The sequence below is a fragment of the Colius striatus genome, chromosome 2 (genome assembly GCF_028858725.1).
Source record: "Colius striatus isolate bColStr4 chromosome 2, bColStr4.1.hap1, whole genome shotgun sequence".
NCBI lineage: Eukaryota > Metazoa > Chordata > Aves > Coliiformes > Coliidae > Colius > Colius striatus.
This window is the reverse complement of record NC_084760.1, coordinates 102,786,720-102,808,353: the sequence shown is the minus strand read 5'-3', so window position 1 is coordinate 102,808,353 and position 21,634 is coordinate 102,786,720. Positions and strand designations below refer to the sequence as shown.

Below are 21,634 nucleotides of genomic sequence, written 5' to 3'. Positions count from 1 at the left end.
AGATTCAATTACTATGCTGGTCTTCTCTTGGGAGTTGTGAGGCAAGGCGACAAAGTCTATTCAGGATACTGCTGTACGAATACATTTGTTTATTGTCATCCTTGTTACCTGTGTGAGCAAGGTCTAAATCAGCAATGATGCTAAGATTCTAAGGCAAAAGACTTTGTGCTCACTGTCCCTCAATTTGGTAGAAACCCTTGCAAGGCTGCAGTGTGATTAAGCCTGACTTAGAGGCCTCTAAGGAGCGTGAGGCAGTTAGGGCAAGGTGTGTGGCTGTGGCTGGTGACAGAAATGTTTCCCTTCTCATAGTTCATAGTTAAGCCAAAGCAAAATGAAACAAGCTAACTTTTTGGTCTTATGTTTCCTCTGAAGATTATGAGTTTTTTGAGAGCACTTTGCCACCAACCACCACCACTGTCACTACCACCACTGCTTCTACGACGACAGAATCAGAAGTTGTCTACCCGGAGACTAGTGTTGTTGGCACCGGCCCTGTGTCAGAATATGATATTGCTGGAAAGAAGCGTTTCACTGGTAAGGGTGTCCTTTGCTTTGTGTAGCTTCTTACTTGCACTGCAAAGAGTTCTTGTTCTAGTAAGATCAGCTCTTAAGCTGAGACAATTGCACGAGTATGTCCAACAGACATCTGGGAAACCCAAACAGCAGTACTTTGTTCATAGCTTTGATGCTTGCATGTTTACACATGGACCTACACCGATTTTGTCGAAGCAGTGCAAACCTCTTAGTACACTTTCAGTTTTAAGTGCTCTGCTGTGTATCCTGAATTGTGTTCTGTTTAGCTGAAGTCAATTAAGAGAGCAAGAACGTCTGCTCTGGTGCTCAGTTCAGCTCAGCTGCATCATTTAAAGTTCACAGTAGTTCAATCGGTGCAAGTCTCTATGTAGATGAGAGTCTTCCTCTGGGGGACCTAATTGTTTTCCACTGGCCTATGCAACCTCAGTGATTTCACTCACTTTGCACAAGTATGTATGTCAAAAGTATACTTCAAAGTTAAGGAATGAATGATATTTGGGATATGAACTTTCAAAAAAGGAAAGCTGATAGTGAGAAATCTGACTTTGTTATTCATTTCATTCCTCTGTAGAAGCATATTGACATGACGTGAGCCATGAGGCTGGCTCCTGTGTGCGTTAGCCATTCAAATGTATAAGTAAGGTGTTGCAGCTCTGACTTGAGAGCTCCTCTGAGTCTTTGTCAGAGAAGTAGCTGGGAGGGCAGACTGGAGGGATTTGGAGGTTGCAGGGTACTGCATTCCAACCTCCACCTCAGACTGGTGACCTCCCCACAGCACTTTACAAACCTCTGGCACTTGGACTGAGGTCAAGTCAGCTGCTGGCTCATCTGGGATTTCAGATGGGATTTCAGGCAATGGAGTCAGCTTTGACTCATGTCTTGCCTTCCCTTCCAATATCCACAAGCTTCACGTGGCTTAGAGTGGAGCTCTGCTGCTGAAGCAAAAGATTTGGTTTTATATATACCAAAGCTTTTTTCCAGTGCATCTTCAGCTTCCCTGTCCAAACAATTTCATGATGTTTCTGTTCAGCTCTCACTGACGGTGCGTCTTGATTTAACTGGAGAGGCTAAAATTAACTTCATTGCAAGATCTGGAAAAAATCCCTTTAGGGCATGAAATCCAATAAGATAAACCAAGAAATGTTGTTTTATGAACATTCCGAGGCACTAGGGAAATAGTATCACCACTTCAATGAATTGTATTACTGCAACTGAATAAACATTTCCAAAGCAAGTTTTGTAGTCCTTACTTTGAATGTTACAGTGACTTTTAAGGCAATAAAAGGATGTTTTAATTTTTTCCTAAACTGAAGTGCAATTCCAGGCAATATAAAGCATTTAAAAAGAAAAGCTACAGGTTGAGAGCACGTGCCTGGAAGGCAGGGACTCAAGACTCTTGGTCCCTTATTACCCAGAGGATCACAGCAGTAATCGATTAATTTAACGTAGTCAGACTTCATTTTGGAATTACTCTTGTTCTCTGTGTTGTTTAACTTCAGTTGCAGGATGGTTGTATAAGAACCAGCCACTTGGACCTGTGAAGTCTTAGACAGGCTAAGATCCCTTTGGCAGAGATCCCTTCCTACATGTGGAAAAGTATAGAATTTGGGTGACATTTTCACCCTACCTTCCAGAGCAGCTGGAGATAGCATGCAGAGTGTCCTGCAGTTAGACTGCTCTCTTCTGCCTCTCATAGCAAAGATCACCTCCTGTTTTTGTATAATTGGAGGCAGTTGTGAGTGTGGGGTAGACCTGAATATTGGCATCCCATTCTCCCTGCTCATCAGTCAAATTGAGTGAGACATGCTTTGTTGGCAGCAGTGAACTGTATCTGGGCTGGAAGGGCAGGGGTTTTAAAATGCATCACAAAACATTAACTCTCACTTTTTCAGGAAATTGCCAGCCTGTATGATACTCTGTGGTACCTACAAATTGCTAACTAAATGTCACCCTTCCCTGTCTTTTCCAGCACCTTATGTGACCTATCTCAATAAAGATCCAGCAGCCCCCTGCTCCTTGACAGAGGCCCTGGAGCACTTCCAAGTGGAGAGCCTTGATGAAATCATCCCTAATGACCTCAGAGAGAAAGATCTACGTCCCCTGAAAGCCCCTCACAACATCACTGTCGTAGCAGTTGAAGGCTGTCACTCCTTTGTCATCGTGGACTGGGCCAAGCCTGCTGAAGGAGACATGGTTACAGGTACTCTCCTGAGAGTTTGTCTCCTGATAGGGTAACAGGGAGGGGGAGGGTTTTCTTAAATGACAGTTTATACCTTAAACTGAACTAACAGCCCATGAAGTTCTCCCTCCTCTACAATCTTCTGAGGGTAGGTAGCTGTGAGAAAAATCCCTCTGTTGTCCCTCAGTGCCAGACTGACTAGCCCACGCTGGTCCAGATATCTCAAGATTTTGGTGCTGATTTTGTGCCAGTGGTTCTGAAGGCATCACTTCTCACTTTGATGGTAGCTGCAGTTATGCTTTGCTCAGCCAAGCACTTCTGCCCTCAGACAGGGTCCTCTGCTCCACCACAGGCACCTCTCAAGCCTGCCTTTGGAGTGTCTTCCAGATACTCCAGCAGACAGCTTCAATCTGCTCTGAACAAAGGTGACTGCGTGTCTGGAGCCAGTCTAGGTCCTGCCTGGCTGTAAGTGTGGCAGTCTGCCTGTAGGAAGGCTTCTGGCTTGGCACTTTTCTAGTCTGCTTGTTTTTGTAGGAAAAGAATGGATCAGTTGATAATCTCGAGTGGAGTCTGTGGCCCAGGCTATGCTTAACTTGTTTTAGTGATATTTTGCTCAAATATCAGTCTGACAAGCAACGTTCAGGGATGGAGAATGCGTCAAATAGATTTATTAAATTTGGTTTCCTTTAATGTCTTTAGACCTTGTGAGAGACAGAGAGAAGCCCAGCTGACTTCAAGAATGAATCTTAAAAGCTACTGGAAAGACACTAGTGTAAATAATAAAAATATTTTAGAAATAAATCAACCACTGCTTGTCAGTGGACCTAAAAGATCTGAAGTAAGCCTTGGAAAAGGCCACTGCTTCAATGCTAATATCCAGTTTCCAAGGAGCCTTGCCCAGCTCTGTGGCTCACAGCCATGACAGAGGGGTGAGAGCTGGTGGAGCCAGAGCAGCGATGATGATTGGGAAGGGAGAAGATGTACAGGCTATGTGGTATCAGTCCCACAGCATTTCATCCCTCAAAGCTATTGATCCAATACCTTAGCAAGCACAGTCTGCATAACTTTTTTATTCTCTTTTTTTCAGCTCCCATCAATGTTTCTAACTATGTTCGTTTATGCACAGTGCATCACTTGAAACAGTAACTAGATTACCTCTGTCATCTTTTTGCCTTCACTAGGTTTTAAATCAGAATTCACACCTGAGTACTATCCTCTGATGTAGTGCCTCATCATTATTAGCTAATGACAGGAAATTCTTGTAGCCTGGGATTTTCCAGGAAGGTTGGGTGTTGAATAACTTTCATGTTCAAGGATGCTTCCATTCCTTTTAACCCAGAAAATCTACTATGACACCTGGGGATATTGTTACTTACAATGCTTAAAAGTGTTTATCATTCCTGTTTGCAGGCTATCTGGTTTACAGTGCATCCTATGATGACTTTTTAAAGAATAAGTGGTCAACAAGGACTGCAGGGACTACTCATTTGCCAATTGAGAACCTGAAGCCCAACACACGGTAAGGATTTGATCCACACTTTTTCAGTTCTATTAGGGAAATAAAACAAATATTGAGAATTTTGAATAGTTTTGTCTTTGCCTTAATATAAATCTTTACATCTGATCTAGATTTTACTCATTCTGTTTGACAGCAAATTGTTTTGTATGCCACACAGCTACTTAACATGAAATCTTTACCATATTAACCTTGGAGCAGACGACTGTGTGTACATGCATATATATGTTTGTGTATATAAATATACCTTAATAACAAAGAAAATCCCATTTTAAAAATACATTTTCTAGTCTTACATGTAACAGAATAAAATTTTGGGGGAAAGAGTATACTAAAATATACCCTTGGTGTGATGTGGCCATTCCCACATAGTGATGTGGCCGAGATTTGATACATAAGGGCTGGTGTGGAGAGCTCTGATCTGGTTTTGCTGTCTGTTCAGATGAGCTGTAATGAAAGAGGAGGCTTGGTGTTGTAGAATGTGGCCATGGCAGCCATTCAGAATTCAGTTTGACAGGAGCTTCATCTTGCAAAATATCTCACTGAAATGTCAGAATAAGAATGCATGCTTTGCGAGATACTGGAATAATTCTTGGCAATTGGGTGGGAAGTGAAGAGCCACAAAAGGACTACATTAAAATTACTTCTTTTGAGAGATGCCCATTGTCTCTTTTACCTTCCTCGCCAATTCTTAGTCTGAAATACCTCTGGTGCTGCCTTGGGCTAGGTGATTGCTCTTCACATACTGATGACTACAGTCTCTTAGACACTGGTGGCAAGTGGTGTTCATGTATTTGGTAACATGAGAGTTGCACTGGGATTGTAGGCTGGGACTAGCATGATGCACTTTATAATGAGCTACAGACCAGAGCATCCACTCCTAGAAAAGGCACATAGGGTTTGTGCTAGGGTAACACAGAAGAGAGGAATGGTGTCACCTAAAATGACTTTTCTTTCCAAGATAATTTGTAGATGAGCTTTCACTCCTTCACTCTCACTCTGTCCCTCACTGTCTATATGCCCCAGCTGCCCATGGTTGGGCTCCTCTGTCTCTTGCTTCTCTGCCATTCCCACCTTCCAGATGCAGGTCCTCACTTCTTCACTGTCTTTCAATCAAATGTCCATCTCCTGCTGCCTGAAGGACTGTGTTGAAGGCCAGCAATGTTTCTCATGCCAAACATCTAAAGGACTCCAGGTCACCAGAAAGAGTGGTCGCAGTGAAAGCCCCCAGGAGCACTGCAGTCACTGTCTCAGCCATGCTCAGTGCAGGGGAATTGGTGGGAATCAAACTGCCAAGCTTTGATCCATCTGCTGAGATGTATATTAGCTCGGGGTTTCAGAAGGTCACAATTTGGCTGTATTTGAACAGGAACAGCAAAGTTATAAGTTCATGTATCTCCATGAACCTGGTAACTCCTACATTGAATGTTAAGGTTCTGTTTCAAAGTAGGGAGGTCCAAGCATGTGCTATTTGTCTTAAGCGTATTATTTCCCCAGCATCTTGCTAAAGAATGGTATAAACCATTGGCCTCTGTTGTACGCTCTATGGAGGCAATAAAGGCTTCATGTGGAGTCTGTGGTGTACAAGGAGGGTTCTTTGCAATACAGAACTTGTGTATCAACAAATCTCATTTACTTTTTTCAGACCCACAGATGGAATTGGTTGCATTTTTTTGGTCTTAAAAATAACTCCCTAACCCCTGGGAAAAGACCTCATACCTAACAAAGAAAATATGATGTGAAATCTGAAGTTAGTCTGAAAATCTAGTGTTTGCATCGTTAGTGTGTTTTGTGAGACAGCTCTGATTAAGTCTTATTTACTGTATGCAGATACCACTGACTGCAGGGCATCTGTGAGGGGCTGTCTGTGCTGCGATCTTGTGGCATGTGCAGCCTGTCAGAAATGGGTTGGCATCTTGGCAGAAGTCAGCCCCAGAGACATTTCAAAGCTGTCAACGTATCCTGGAAAACATCAGCTCTAGTGTTTAGGTTTTACAAACAAAACAGTAGTCTATGTTTAACCTGTGTCACAAGTTTCCTCCTGAGGCCTGGCCTAACCTCCTTTTGAGAAGTGGAAGTTTTTCCATTAGCCAAACTCTGGTTAGCTTCAGTGGGCACAGGAGTTGCTTCCTTTGACATGTGCATGTAAATGCTAAAATTATTTTAAACCTTATTAAATCTTAAAAACAGAAGTCTTGACAATGTCCCTTCCCTAAGCTTAAATCTTAGCTGTCACAGAAGACCAATGCAAAGGACTGGACAGCATCCACTCAACCACTGAACCCAATTTCCTGCAGTCACAAACATCATAATTCTTGTCGTAAAATGTCAGTCTCTTTCTTGAACATGGTTAGGTGTTTTTCTGCCTTTTTGCAGGAAAGCTGTGTCAGTGCCTGACTGGAGTGGTGAGATAGTCTTGTGATTTAAAACGTCATCTTTTACCACTGTATCTCCATGTCTCATCAAGTCCTCTCCCCTGTCCACTTGGATTTTGTTCCCTTCAAAGATATCATGATCCCATAGTGCCTGCTACCAAGAAGAAGTTTCTCCTCATGTTCAAATGGAACTTTCTATACTTCAGCTTGTGTGCCTTACCCGTTGTCCTGTCACTGAGTGTTACAGAAAAAAAGACCAGCTGCATAGTCAGCTCCTTTTCCAGCTCTGCTCTAGTATCTTACTGTATTTGTCCTAAATGCTCATAACAGATGTAGTGCTAGGCTATTTTTGATGGAGGGAGACATTTTGCACTAGCCTGTGAGCCTGCAGACAGCTGATTTACTTCTGGAGGGTATTGTGTCTGCAGAGTGCTGTCACATCAGTTGGTCCCCGACAGATCCTGGGCAGTGCATGTCTGTCCCTCCCAGACCCCAGGTCAGGGACACCAGTTCCCATCCCACGGGCAGCAGCAACATGCCTTGTGTGTACCCTCTGCACATCCACCCTGGCTCTCACTCAGTGCTGATGAAAGGCCAGCAGCAGCCTCAGCCATTCAGTGGCATGCAGTGCTATGGCTCTCGCCCTGCTACCTGTGTCCCCCATCCCACCCTCTCAGCCTGCCACCGGGTGTGAGGCTGGGAGCCCAGGCAGGCTTGCCTTCAACAGGCTGGAAAAAGGATTTTACAGCTAACTAGTTTTACTTTTTTTAAAAAATAACCCAGCTGCCTCCCCTAATTAGCATGCTGAGTGGTTATCTCACTTGGTAGCTGCTATTTAATTCCAACAGAAGGGAGACACCTTGAATTAAGTTGTAAAATCATTTTGCTTAAAGTGACAGGTATGGTGATACGATTAGTCTTATAGTCTAAATGAATAAAAATACTACATATTCATTGCCCCATTACAGTTTATTGTGTTCTTTCTTGATGTGTGAGTAGAAGTGGTGTATAAAATCTCAAAGGAGGTTTATTCTTAGGAGAAGAAGCTTTGTTCTTGTCTATATTGAAAACGAAGAACATATTGCATCTGTTGCAGTGGTGGTACTTCTGTAACCCAACTGAACACTGATTTGAGATTTCCTGACAAATTCATCATCTGAAGGATTCCAACTAAGGAAAATGTCAAATGCCTGGACCTAGAAAAGCATTTATTTGTCATGTCTGAGAACGAAATATATCCTGACTGCATTATTTTATTGACATTCTTAATACAGCAATCATAGCTTTGTCTATGTTTAAGTCATGGGTCAGCAAGTCATGAGACCTGGCTCTCTTTCTGGCACGACTAGAGGCTTCTTGTGTACATAAAGGCTTGGGATCTAATTTTCCAATTTGGTGAAGAAAAATGTACTCATAACATCATCGCTGTTTTTTCCAGACAGTCAGGAGGGCAGCTGCAACAGTCACGTGTCCCAGACAGGCTTTTATGTATGTAACAGGACAACTGTGCCTATGTACATAACAGGACACCTGAACTCACAGTTGTCCTGATTGCCTACAAGATCAATTCCTGGATTATGCATTAGATACAAAACTGCACTTTTCCCTCCACCCCCTCCACTTAAATTGGAGAACAAGATTCTTGGTCTGCTCTCTCCTATTTCAGATGTGGATCATTGCACTTAGGTATCTCATTGAAAGGGTTGCTCAGAAGGTACCACTGTGTTACACAGATGGTATCTATGCCGCTTTGGAAGCAGTGCAAAGTTAGGCATCCACAGATGTTTTCACTATGCTTTGAAGCATTATGGAAAAGATGTGGACTGGAAAGCCTTTTTCTCTTACTCTTCTGAAGTAATTACAGCAAGTGCTGGGCTAAGTCAGTGCTGTGTTGCAGTCATTTCAGGAGCCAGTGCAAAGAATCACTGCCCTGTGTCCTATCCCTGTGGTCAGCCTTATGCTCCCAGCTCCTGCCCCGATCCAGGTGGAGAAGATGTGAGTGGGTAGTGGGTGAAAGAGGTGTGGGTAGGTTCAAGTGTCCCATGAGAGCACTGGCAATTCAGAGGATTAAAGTAGTGTTCAGGCTGCTGCACCCTGCTCCGGTGGCCAGAAATAGAGGAGCACATGGGGAGGCTTTTTGCCTTCTTTCTCCTGTTTCTCCAGCCATGCTAAACACTCGAAAGCTGTGACCAAGAAATGAAGATCAATACTTGAAACCACAGGCAAATATTTCTGCCAGCAAGAGGATTGTGCTAGGCATGAGCAGAAAGAACAGCCTTGCTGAATTTCACTGTTTGATGTGGTTTCTTTTTGTCACGGTGTATATGTCTTTCGAAAGAAAGCCGTGAGTTGTTTGTGAGCATCATGTAGTCATTAACTATAGGCAGAACTAGCTACAGAAAGCAGGACTGGAGATGTTTTCTGGTGTCAGCTGTAGGACACAGCAGGGATGGGAGGCACGTCCTCATGCAGAGGTGGGAACGTGTTCCATAGAACATGCATATGCTTCAGGTCTGGCACAGTTAAAGCACGTGCTATGAGTGAAGTCCAGAATGTTTCAATTCCTATACCATCCACATTGGTGTCACCTAGAGGATATGCCTATAGTTTTTAGAGTAAATAAGATGTCGTGGCACATAGCACTGGAGATAAATGACTTGATATACAGCAAAACTCAGTGCTCACATGACTGCCACCCTCTTGCTTGAGGAAGTGAATGTTATTTGCACATCTTTTCATAGAGATTAGTTTGATTTTTGAGGTGAAACAGATCACTTTGCATAAAATAAAGGCATTTATTTTAATGAAAAAGATACTTTGCCAAAGGGCTGGTTCAGCCAAATCCTCTCTGGGTTATTGTTGTGAATAATTCTGTATGTGCTCAGCTGGTGTCAGGCCAGAGAGGGTCCTTTCAGGAGCAACCTGCAGGCTCTGCTCAGTGGCTAAGTCCTTGAGGAATGGACATGTCTGATGGTACAGGAAAGTGCACACAGTAAAAATAGTGGCAGACTAAAAACCAGCAAAGTTCCTGCAACAGGATTATGTTTGTCCTGCTGCCTGGTAGGCTGCAAAGCATGAGCAGTTTATGTGGCACTAAACCACATTACATTCTGATGTTACAAGCGCTGCTTCCATCTCTTGTGGACTGAATGGAAGAAAAAGGAGCGACATTTTTAGTGTGAATGGTGTCCATGCTTGGTGCATAAACTGTGGCAATACCTTCCAGGGATGTCAGACCACCTTTGCTGTGAACCACATTGTCTCAGCCCAGCGTAGGCCACACAAGCACAGCAGCACTGGCAGGTTTTTGTGCAGGATGAGGAGAACTTTACCAAGAACAGCCTGATATTTTTAATGGGGCACGCTCACTTTCAACAGCTGAGGAGCATCAGGCCTGCCACTCAGATGGAACCATGCCATGGGAGATAATCCAGAGCTTGGTGGGAACCATCCCAGCAAGTAGGCACTTGCCCTGTTAAGTGGGTCATGTGTGGAGCTTTTAGAAATGTCTGCTTTTAGATGAGAGACTAAATCAAGATCCAAATGCTATGTGGATATTACAGAGGAGCAGTAATTACTTTTTTTTTTAAATTCATGTCTTTACAAGAATGAAATTGAGCAAGCAGACAAGAAAGGAAAACCTAAACTCAGGCACTTTAAATAAGCTGTGCTGGAAATTTTTACAGGAATCTTCCATTCTATTTGGTTTCTACTGGACTGGATGCAGAGATAAAAAGGAAGAAAAAAATCCATTAATGTAGGGAAAAAACCTTAGAGTAGGCATCAACTAAATATCATTGTATTTGCAAATGAAGTAAAAACGTGCTTACACATATCTTCCTCTAAGGGTGAGAATAATTTTGCTTCTGTTGAGCAAAGAATAAAGTTCTAGTGGCAGGTCATATACTTTGAGTTAAGCATGATTTAAATTCTTTGGGGGAATCAGTAAGGCAACATGTGAAGCTTTCTCATTTTACTCAGGTACTGTAACCTTAATGCTACTAGAGTTTTCACTGAGAGGTCGAAAGCTTAGCTCTTATCTCATATAAGTCTGATTCAGTTTTAGTTTGCAATTTTGCTCACTGCTTTTGTAGGAATTAATCTGGTTTAAAACTGTGCCAGATATCAGAATTTAATTTCCTTGCAATTTTTTCTTTTGGTCTGTTGCTATTGGTTGTTTCAAGTAAAAAGGATGTAGTTGTGTTCTTTTTGGAAGGGAGATGATACAAATAAATGATCCAAAAATATGCATGAGAACAATTGCAAAATGAAGACATTTGTCTGTAACAGCCAGCTCATACCCTGGTTCAGTATCCAGCTCCATTTAATACAAAGGACACCTGAACTCAGTGTCATTCTGTTGCTCTGATTCTCACCCCATTTTAGTAATATTTATCATTTGGACATTGCAGTGGAATGAATATTTTAATCTTAATTTCCCTCTCTTTTTCTTTCAGGTATTATTTTAAAGTCCAAGCAAAGAATCCCTTCGGTTATGGACCTGTTAGCTCTTCAGTCTCATTTATCACAGAATCTGGTATGCTTTGCTCTTTTTTTCCAACTCAAAACCAAATTCCTAATAGCAGGTGTGTCAGAGCAATGACTGAAACCAGTACAGTAATAATGGTGATTATCCTGAACTTGTTGATTTCAGATATTTTTCTTTTAGGTTAATTGTTTTCATTAAAGCCAGGAAAAGAATATGCACTCCTAATACCACTATTTAAGTATGTGACAATAAAGTGAGCTTTAGGGGAACAGGAAGTTGAATTTCAAACCCGACTATTAATGTTCAACAGTACAGAAGCAATGGGAAGTTGAATGTCTTTGATAGATTGACCAAACATTTAGTAAATTAGCTTCCTGATTGTGAACAGCTGAACAGTTGGAAGCAGTTGTCTCTGGAAGGAATATAGGAAACAATTGTTCCATAAGACGGGCAAAGTTCTCTGTTCTTTTTTTGACAAGGCATGCTTCTCTTTTGCAGGGCTAATAGTGTGTTCAAGAGCAACACCCTCTTCTAAAAATAGTACACTACATGAGCTATTTTTACCCATTTCTTCTTCTCTTCCTTTTTCTTCTCCTTCTCCCTCTTCTCCTCCTTCTTCTCTTCTTTCTCCTTCTCCTCCTCCTGGCTGCCAGTCTATGGGCCTGAACGCCTAGTTTTACCATCTGAAATCAACTACCTTGCAAGCTTTATTTAATAGGTTAAATTCACCAGCTTTAAGGTTTTATTTGCAGCACTGATCTGTCATTTGTCATGGGGCCAAAGGTGGCTTTCCAGCTGGCACAAGTACAAAAGCAGCTGCTAAATCTAAAGCCAGATGGTATAGTTTCAGTGACAAGACAGAAGAGAGAGAAATTTGCCAGTTCAGAGTGTTCTTCTAGGTACAAGTGAAAGGTTTGAGCTGATGGAAATATTCAATAAAGAATGCTATTGTAGGATCAAGCAGCTTATTGAAAATGTTCAGTCTTATGCCTGGTAACACACTTGAATAGAACAGAAAGTCGTTGTTCTCTTTCATCAAACTGTAAAAACTCCCTGGAATTTTTCTTCCTCATCTTCTAGACAACCACTCTTCTTTTTCTTCAGGCATTTTGTGTATGATAAGGGCCAGCTAAGAGATGAAAGAAACTGCAATATAATGAATACAGGCAAGATAACATCTTAGATCACATTGCTTTGCTATCCTTACTCCACAACTATTCCATCCTTCTTTATTTTAAAAAGAGAGAGTATTTCAAGTAAGTAGAATCTCCTGAGGTAGTGGACAGTGCTTCTTGCACTGCCCAGGGAGCTCTTGCATAAGTTCTGCTACTATGATGAAAAAAAAAGTTAAAATTATAAATGTCACATGTTTATGAACAGTACTAAACAACTATGCTAAACATAGTGGGTGTCTAAGACTGAGATTTGCATAAAAGAGGTAAGTTATGTTTCCCTCTGGAAGGTAGGCCTGAACTATATATTCAGAAGCATATGGCAAAACCCCTCTCACTCTGACAACCTTCTGAGAAGAGGAAATCAGTTTCAAACCATTGACTGCAGGGGCAGGAGCTGTCTCACCATGGGCTGCACCATGGGCTGTAGGGGAATTTCTGGTGCCTCCTCCCCTTCCTTCGTTGACCTTTGTGTCTGCGGAGATGTTCTCACATTCTCACCCCTTACTTCTGCTGGAGTTAAGTACCAGCACAGTAACTTCTTCCCTTCTCAAATATTTTAATTCCAGAGGCATTACCTCCATCACTAATTGGCTCAGCTTTGGTCAGCTGCAGGTCCATCTTGGATCCAACTTGAACTGGCCCTGTCAGATACAAGGGAAGCTTCTAGCAGCTTCTCACAGACCCCCTGTAGCTCCCCTGCTACCACAACCTGAACACACAAACCCACTACAGAAACATAGTGGAATAAAAAACACTCATTAAATCTGCAAACTGGGGAGACATGTAAACCCCACGTTCATAATGTAGCTACTCTGCAACTGACAGTCCTTGACCGCACTGTATATTTCATGTTATAAAACAAAGTTTGGAACAAAATACTAATTTTTTTTGTTTCCTTCTTCTAGACAATCCCCTCCTCATTGTCAGACCACCTGGTAAGTCTTACTCTGCTGTTTCTTTCATGAAGTGCGTAAAACCTGCACAAACCAGTTAAAATATAGGTGTTAGAACCGTATATACATGCAGTTCAAGTTACAGTTTGAAGCAGGAACAGGTAGTAATTCTGTATGCTAATTCACAAAACATTTTCTATCTTAAGACCCGTTATTCTAGTCTTTGAAAAGAAATCTTGCAAAGATATGTTAGAATGAGCACTTGATTTTGACGTATCTTTTTTCTGGTACAACAGCTTTAATTGCTTAGTAATAACCACTAAAATATGTTTATTTTTTATCTGTGTCCTTCAGTTGTCTGAGCACAGCTTGAATAGCAGGATGAGGTTTTTCTGTCTCTAGCTGTTATGCTCATCTATACCGATCATTATGCTCTTATAAATACTAAAAAATTCAAGGATTTGGTGCTGATGTGAATAACATGCCACAAAGCTGCTGAGCTTGATTTGCATTTCCAAATTTGCAATAAGCCAGTTCAGCCCCACATCAGAAGAGCTGATTTCCCCAGTGCTGGGATCAACCTTGCAGAAATGTATGTTGGTGGGGTAACCCCAGGCAACACATGCTCTCAAAAGAGATGCAGGAAAATAGACCTCAAGGCTGTTACCCTCTGCCTGCTTTCTTAAGCATTTCAGATGATTGCTTCTGGGGCTTTCCAACTACATTGTTCGTGAAAACAATGTCCCATGTCTCCCTCCTTTCTATATTTTACTACGTTTGTTGGCCTGTTTATTCTGTGTCCTCTCAGATGTCTCTGATGATGTACAGATATGTCTCTGTACATCAGATGTCTGTGCAGATGTCTCTTTCAAACAGTGTGGGAAACCTCTGAGAGCAGTGGCCTCCCCGTGTCCCTGGTCACCCTCAGGTTTTTTGCTGTCAGTTATTTTGTGGGTCTGTTCATGGAAAGGAGGTGTTAGAAGGTGATGTCTTTTGCACTTTTAATTTCTGCTTCAACTGGATGAAGTGGAAATATTTTGTGTGGCTACAGCAGTAGAGATAGATAGACCAAAAAGAGATGGCAAAGCTCTGGGAAACTATGGAAATTAAGAGCTTCTGAACATCCAGCACAGCTCTTACAGGACAAGGTGATCAGGGGACTGGAGCATCTTCCTTATGAGGAAAGGCTGCGGGAACTGGGGCTGTTTGGAGAAGAGGAGATTGAGGGGAGATCTCACTATTATTTACAAGTATATAAATGGTGGATGTCAGGATGTTGGGACATTTCTTTTTTCTATAGTAGCTAGCAACAGGACAAGGGGTAATGGGATGAAGCTGGAACACAAAAAGTTCCACTTAAACATAAGAAAAAACTATTTCACTGTGAGGTGAGGGAGCCCTGGCACAGGCTGCCCAGAGGGGTTGTGGAGTCTCCTTCCTTGGAGGTCTTCAAGACTCTCCTGGACCTGGTCTCCAAGACTCTCAAGACTTTCCTATGTGAGCTGATCTAGGTCAACCTGCTTTAGTGGGAGGTTGGATTAGATGATCTCTAAAGGTCCCTTCCAACCCTACCGTTCTGTAATTGTATGACATGTTTGGTTCATCCTTCAGGATTTTTGGGAGTGGGCAAGAGTGATGGACAAAAGCACACTATTCACAGCAATAAAGCTGCATTTAAAAAATAATTTCATGTTTTTTCTAAAGAGAAGACTGTGACCAAAATCCTCCAGACCTTTCACCATGTGACTAATTGCGTAAAGTCAGTCCAGCTACATTTGTGTCCATATGGGTAGAGTTTTGAGGATTGCTGCTCAATGATCAGCTTCTCACATGGAAGAACTTGCAGAATCTGGTCCACGTGCATAGCGAGAGAGAGGAAGAATGATTAACAGCAATAAATTTCAGTCTCATTTGTAAACGGCTTCCAAATAGCACAGTAAAAATGGGACTTTGAACTGTAGCTAGAGGGAAAAATCCAATTATCACTTCAGAAGCTCTTTGTGTAATTCAATATACATTAGTACAACAACAATTTCGAAGGTTAGTATAAAGCAAATGTTTAAGTAAGCCAGTAGGAATATTTAGTTTTATGTGATACAAGTAGGTGACTTGTCTACTCTGCAGCAGTGGTCTGGACAGAGTTCCCCAGGAAAGGTCTTGCTTGTTATTGGAAGCTCATATGTTTTGATGTAGTGTAGGAAAACAAAACAGAAGAGTACATTTCTGATGTGATCTTTTTAATTAAATAGACTTTACATCACAGGCTGTTACTCATCACAGAATTCTTAGCATCTCTTCTTTAGCAAAAAGGTTTTCTACTTAGTGTTTAAATGCAAATGACTGTAGTCTAAAGACAGTGTCACTGTCAGTCCTAAGATCAGGCTCTACTGAGAAAAGAAACTGAGTATCACTAGATAGTGAAGATGTCTTACTAAACACAGTGACACTTTTTACTAAAACTGTGGTTCGATACATGAAATCATATTTTTAAGATCATTTTAGCAGTTATTATTGTTTACTGCCTAGAAGGGATTTAATTGTTCCCTTTGCTTTTTAATTCTTTAAAATAATGCTTGTCCTTTTGAAGTAGTATTTCTGGATATAAAAAAGTCATGCATTAATCTGCTGCAGCGTCCCTTGTAAAACATGTAACATACATATTCAGATGTTAACATCAGCAAAACTCAGACTGAAATGCTGAAGTCTGTCCTTAATACTGATTTTTTTTTTCTCCAAGGTGGTGAGCCTATCTGGATCCCATTCACTTTCAAATATGACCCCACCTATTCAGACTGCAGTGGCAAGCAGTATGTGAAACGAACTTGGTACCGCAAGTTTGTAGGAGTGGTTCTTTGCAACTCCTTAAGATACAAGATTTACCTCAGTGATGACCTGAAAGGTAGGCACCAACATTAATTTCCTGATATTTGATTACTTGTCATCTCCATCTTCTTGCTTTCTTCACTTATCTGTGACAGAATTGTGTAACAGCCATCTGGGAGTTCTTCTCCCAAGGAGGTCTGATGTGATAGCCAGGCTGCCCTGCTTTTCCCTTACACTCATGCCCTGGGCATCAGCTTTCAAGCAGAGCTCTTCAGATAGAGGACAGGAGGAAGTTTCCCGTGAAAAGACTGTGTGTATTTGTATCCTGAGAAAGCAATGTGCTTTGTACTTTGAAAATAAAGCACTGCTCCCTCCACATCTCCCTGGGAAGTCCCACACTTGTTCTATGGGTGAGTGAGCCTCAGCTGCAGGCAGTCAGACAGGGCAGATCAAGTAGGGCACAGTGAAGGAAAGGCTGGTATTACAGTAACTGGGCAAGCAGTAGTCAGTAAAAAGTAGCTTTTACATGGGTGTATTTGCTGAGAGATAATGAAGAAAGCTTTCTGTATTGTTGATCTAAGGTACTGAGACTATCCCAATGGCTTTTCAGATTATGCTAATGGTTTGTTCTTACTTCAGTGCATTGGTATAAAGACAGTGTTTGAATATGCAATAAGAAACAAACAGGATGGCAGGACCCACCCCATCTGATAGAGAAAGAAAGCTCCACAGTTTTTAGTTTTCACTTGAGACTGCAATCAAACTCATAGTGGTGACATATTGAATGTTTTTTGCTTTCTCATGATTGATTAAAATGACTCATCCAGTTGAAATGACCTTCACCTGTCACCTGTGGTGTAGCATCCATGGATTTGCAAAGCAGGGACTATTCCTGACTGATTTGTAACTCATTTCTCTTTTCCACAATTTCTCCTTCCATACTGTGAAGACAGCATTCTCCCACTTTACAGCCACTGTTCATTGGTAATGCTGCATTTGTGACCGAAATAGTTCTCCTGCTTTCTCACAAATCTGTTCTTGGTGGTAAAGAGCATCCAAACAAAAATAATACTTAATCAAATAATCTGTCTGTATCACCCTTCAGACACCTTTTACAGCATCGGGGATAGCTGGGGAAGGGGCGAGGACCACTGCCAGTTTGTGGATTCACACCTGGACGGAAGAACAGGACCTCAGTCATATGTTGAAGCCCTGCCCACCATCCGAGGTACAGTAATGGGGTAGCAAGGTGCTGGCCAGGTGCCTGTCATCCTCTCCATAGGATTAAGGGGTAGGAAGTGGAGCACAGATTGAGGCTCTTTGTCCACAGCTGCTGGCAGCTCTCTGAGGAGTCCAGCTGATGCAGTAGTCATTAAGGTGATACTGTACTCAGGCCTAGCTGGACAAGTTATGAAAGTCCCAGAAGGATTCAGAGGATGTTGAGAGAGAAAGACAATGTGAAAGAAAGTGGCATATCGTAGAATCATAGAATGGTAGGGTTGGAAGGGACCTTCAGAGATCAATATAATAATTTACAGGAACAAAATGCAAAAAGTAAAAGAAAAAGACTGTGTAGGTCTATGAAACCTTTCTCCTAATTGTAAGACCTGCCTCATTGAATCAATGTGCATAAAGCACGTCCACACTCCACAGAGGACCAGTGACTTAAGGTTGAGTATGTCCAATGACTTCTGGTTGGACAGCAGGACTTTTACTCTGGCCTGGTAGATATCTCCCTTTAAGTGGAAATTCTCACCTTGAAGTAGTTCCTTTGAATGAACTGCTCAGATCACATAGCCAAGAGGATGAAGACTTGCTTCACAAAAATGAACCCAATCATGAAAGGCAGCCAACCTTTTCAATGGGTCTGTTGAGTTAAATTATTCAGTTGGCTATAATGATTTCCATGGTAAATTATTTGTTGCTTTCCTTTTCGTTGTGGCGTTACCAGGAAGAAACTGAAGTAGTCGCTGATATTTATATATCACTGGGAAGTAGTACATTTCTCGGTTCAAAAGAGGGATGATTAATCCAGATGTGTATTACTAGGTCTGGGAGACAGCACATAGAAATTATGTTATTGGCACAAGACATTGATGTTTCAGATGTTCCAGTGAACGAGCTATGCAGAGAAGAATGCTTCACCTCTCCTAATGCTTTAAGCAGTCAAATTCTTTCTGCAGATGAAGAAAAAGGGGGAGAAAGGGATTAATTCCATATTTACTGCATGAAATGATACCTTTTCATTTTGTGAAAAGCTGATGTTTGTTAAAAGTCTCTTGAGCCCTATGAAATAATACAATTTGATGGTATTTTTTTGCCTCAGTTTTCTTTATGTGTTTAAACTGATGTACAAACTTAATAAACAAAGCACACCTTTTCAAGTGAAGCAGCATTACAGAGTAGTTAAGAGATTTTTTAACAGTAAACCAAATCAAAACTACAAGAAATGTAAAGGATTGGAGGTCAATCATTCAAGAAAGATCTAGGCTAAATACCAGGGCATGCAAATACCTTTCTGACAAAATTCCCTACTAGACAGCTTCTAAGTTTTCATCTGGAATGTGGGATTGACTCTGACTGTGTCTGTTGCTTTCATTGAACGACTGTGTCTTTGTTTTGACACGCAAAGGGGTGTTTTTCTGCCGACAGGGTATTACCGCCAGTACCGCCAGGAGCCTGTATCCTTTGGACGCATCGGACACACAACACCCTACTACTACGTGGGCTGGTACGAGTGTGGAGTGCCCATCCCAGGGAAATGGTAGCAGCCTGCTTTCCTGTCTTAGGCAGACCATGCTTTTGAATCATTTCTACCGGAGGACTGTGAGCAACTGATTCAGAAAAGAAGTAGAAAAAAAAAGAGAAAAATGAGGCAAACCAGTGAAGACCAGCTGCTCAAGAAAGCCTCCTGAAGCCAAACATGGTCCCCCCTTTACCAGCCTAAATCTGTGGTGCTGTTTGATTTCTGCTTGGAAGCGGGGACGGGATATAAGTTTGGTGTTCTGCCTTCCTCCTCTGGGTCTTTAAGGCACGGAGAGGTGGTTGCAGTGTGTGTGACCTGTGAAAACTAGAACTGTATTAGCCGTGAAAATTTGGAAGTTTCTTATATCTTGCAGGAACGACCTAAGCATGCTGTGCTTGCTTAATGGGATGCTAAACTGTCTTTTGCTGCCCACCCGGGCTCTCCTATGCAATTGTGCCATGTAACTGGCCATTCACCAAAGGCAATGTATTCTCCTCAAGACTTAGATCCTGTGGGTTCGCCCGCTGCTGGACTAATCACCTGATCACAGTGTAAATTCACTTTGAGATATATGTATATCTATATCTATATAAATACTGTACTGTACATCTGAAGAAGTACTGCTTAGAGATGCTGAGATTTTCTTGTTCACTAGATAAATATGTTTGGAATTTTTATGTAAAAGGTGCTGTTAATTCTTTGAGACCTTGCTATGCACAATATATTAACCAAGGAAAGAGCTGTATTCTTCTTGTGAGTACTGTTGATCTGACATTTGAATTATTGGTCAAAGACTCATGTCACACTTCCTTACGGCCTTTGGAATCTGCCCCTCTATCCATGTTAGAGTGGCACTGTATAGTCCAGCAAAAACACATATTCAACAGTTTATCTGCATCAGTTAAACATTCTGTCCTTCACTGTTTCAAAGCTTTAGTGCAACTTTTCTTCAATCCATTCTCATCTTATTTGGTATGTTATTTATTCCTTGTCAGTATCTTCCACTTCACTGTGCTGAGGCGTGGGGTGAGTAACTTGCAGATTAGAAACTGCTATTAATTTATTTGCCCTCCAAAAAGAAGCCCAAGCTACCACTACAAGAGTCAACTAGGAGGAAACTCATTTGACTTGAATCCATACTTTAAAATACTACCAAAATCTCTTCCATCCAGACCAGAAAGGAAGAGCTGACATGGATGAAAGGTATGTTGATGATTTTTCAGCTGGCATTTGGAAGCTTGCAGTAATGTAAGAGTTAAGCAGTCTTTCTGGGCCATCTAGCTTTAACGGTTTACTCAGTAACTTTCATGGTCTTACTGTTTCATAGTAACATCTCCACAGCCTTTGGTCATCTCAGTAAAACTGGCCCATTCTGAGTAGCAGCGTGCTTGGGGGACAGATCTAATCTCTGATCAGTCACTCATATTCCAGTTCACATGTAGTAAGGTCTAATACCTTTTCAGTTGCTTCCTGTAGTTATTGCAAATTGTATGGGGATAAAAAAGGGAACTAAAGGGATTAAAATAACAATTTCTTTTTCATGGTGATTTAAGTTTTAACATCTTAGTTATTCTCACATACTTTTGCTTCGGTACAGTGCCAAATATGTGGTCTTGAAGTATATATTTTTTTTCCCTAATAAACCTATGATACATGGTTTCATTTCTATTTCATCCTTTCAGGTCATCTGAGTCAAGTAATTTGACAAAGTGATAAATCTTTCAAAAAGTCTTCCTTGGGAGAGGACTAGGTGTCACCTTTTTCTAAGGGACTGGAAGCATGGGAGTGTGTTCCTTTTTGAAGGTGATAAGCAGCTAGCATGAAGACACCAACAGCAAATCATGCTTGACCAGCCTGATCATATTCTTTGTTGAGATGACTGGCTCTGTTCACAAGGGGAGAAAAGTGGATGTTGTTGACCTTGGCTTTTGTAAGGTGCTTGGCATGGTCTCTCACTGTGTGCTTCTACTGAAGTGTGACTTGGATAGCTGGACTTCAAGATAGACGTAACATTAGCTGCTTTATGGGGCTTGAAGGATTGTGATAAAAAGTAGTCCAAAGTTCAAATGACAGCTGGTTTCAAGTGCCACCCTCAGGGGCCAATACTGGGGCCATTGCTGTTTAGTGACCTGGACGATGGGATGGAATGCGTGAATGCATAGATGGAGTGCACCGTCAGCAAGCTTGTGGCTAATACTGAATTGGTGCTGGGGAGTGGTCGATGTGCTGGAGGGCAGAGCTGCTCATCAGAGGGACTGTTACAGGCTGGAGAAATTAACCTCAGCTGGTTCAGCAGAGGGAAATGAGAAGTCTCATATGTGGAGTGCTGCCCCTTGCAGCAGTACGAGCTGGGGTGACTGTCCAGAGCAGCTTTGCAGAAGAGGACTTGGAAGTCCTTGTGAACAACATATTGAATGTGAGCACTCTAGAGATTCATTCCAACCTAAATTATTCATTGACTTTTTATGATTCTAGATTGGGCATCCAGTAATAAAATGTCTTTGTTTCTTTTATTGAATCAAAGTCATTGCCTTGGTCCAGAGCCTAGTCTTCAGCACGTGTGAATTGAACTTGCGCCACTGATTCTACAGAGCAGAGCCTGTTTTCACCAGTCATGGTTTGGCCTACTGCTTAAAGATGGATGTTCCCTTCCAACAGCCAATGCATTCTGCAGTTACACCTTCAGAGACCATGGCTGTGTTTTGATTTTTTTATCTGCAGAGATGTGGTTCCTTCATTCTCTGCTGGAATGGTCCCGTTCAGGGATGTCACCATGGGTGAAGAGCTGAGGCCAAAGTTTCTTCTGCAGCCTCAGCTGGGGAGGAACTAGGGAGTGCTGGGGGCAGGGGTGGAGGACCCTGTGCCCTCTTCCCCTCCAGTGTAAATCTTCTCTGAGTCTAAGTT

The 21,634-nt window shown here is 41.9% G+C and overlaps 1 protein-coding gene across 1 annotated transcript in view; it reads left to right on the top strand.

Annotated features, from left to right (window-relative positions):
• The window catches only part of FNDC1 (fibronectin type III domain containing 1), a 71,321-nt gene extending 51,857 nt beyond the window's left edge, over nt 1-19,464 (top strand). The window contains exons 13-20 of the mRNA XM_061990251.1: nt 373-534; nt 2,504-2,734; nt 4,124-4,232; nt 11,062-11,141; nt 13,174-13,203; nt 15,899-16,060; nt 17,090-17,212; nt 18,637-19,464. Coding sequence (XP_061846235.1) covers nt 373-534; nt 2,504-2,734; nt 4,124-4,232; nt 11,062-11,141; nt 13,174-13,203; nt 15,899-16,060; nt 17,090-17,212; nt 18,637-18,752 — 1,013 coding nt within the window. The 3' untranslated portion in view covers nt 18,753-19,464. The remainder of the gene's footprint in view (nt 1-372; nt 535-2,503; nt 2,735-4,123; nt 4,233-11,061; nt 11,142-13,173; nt 13,204-15,898; nt 16,061-17,089; nt 17,213-18,636) is intronic.
• Nucleotides 19,465-21,634: the final 2,170 nt, after the last annotated feature.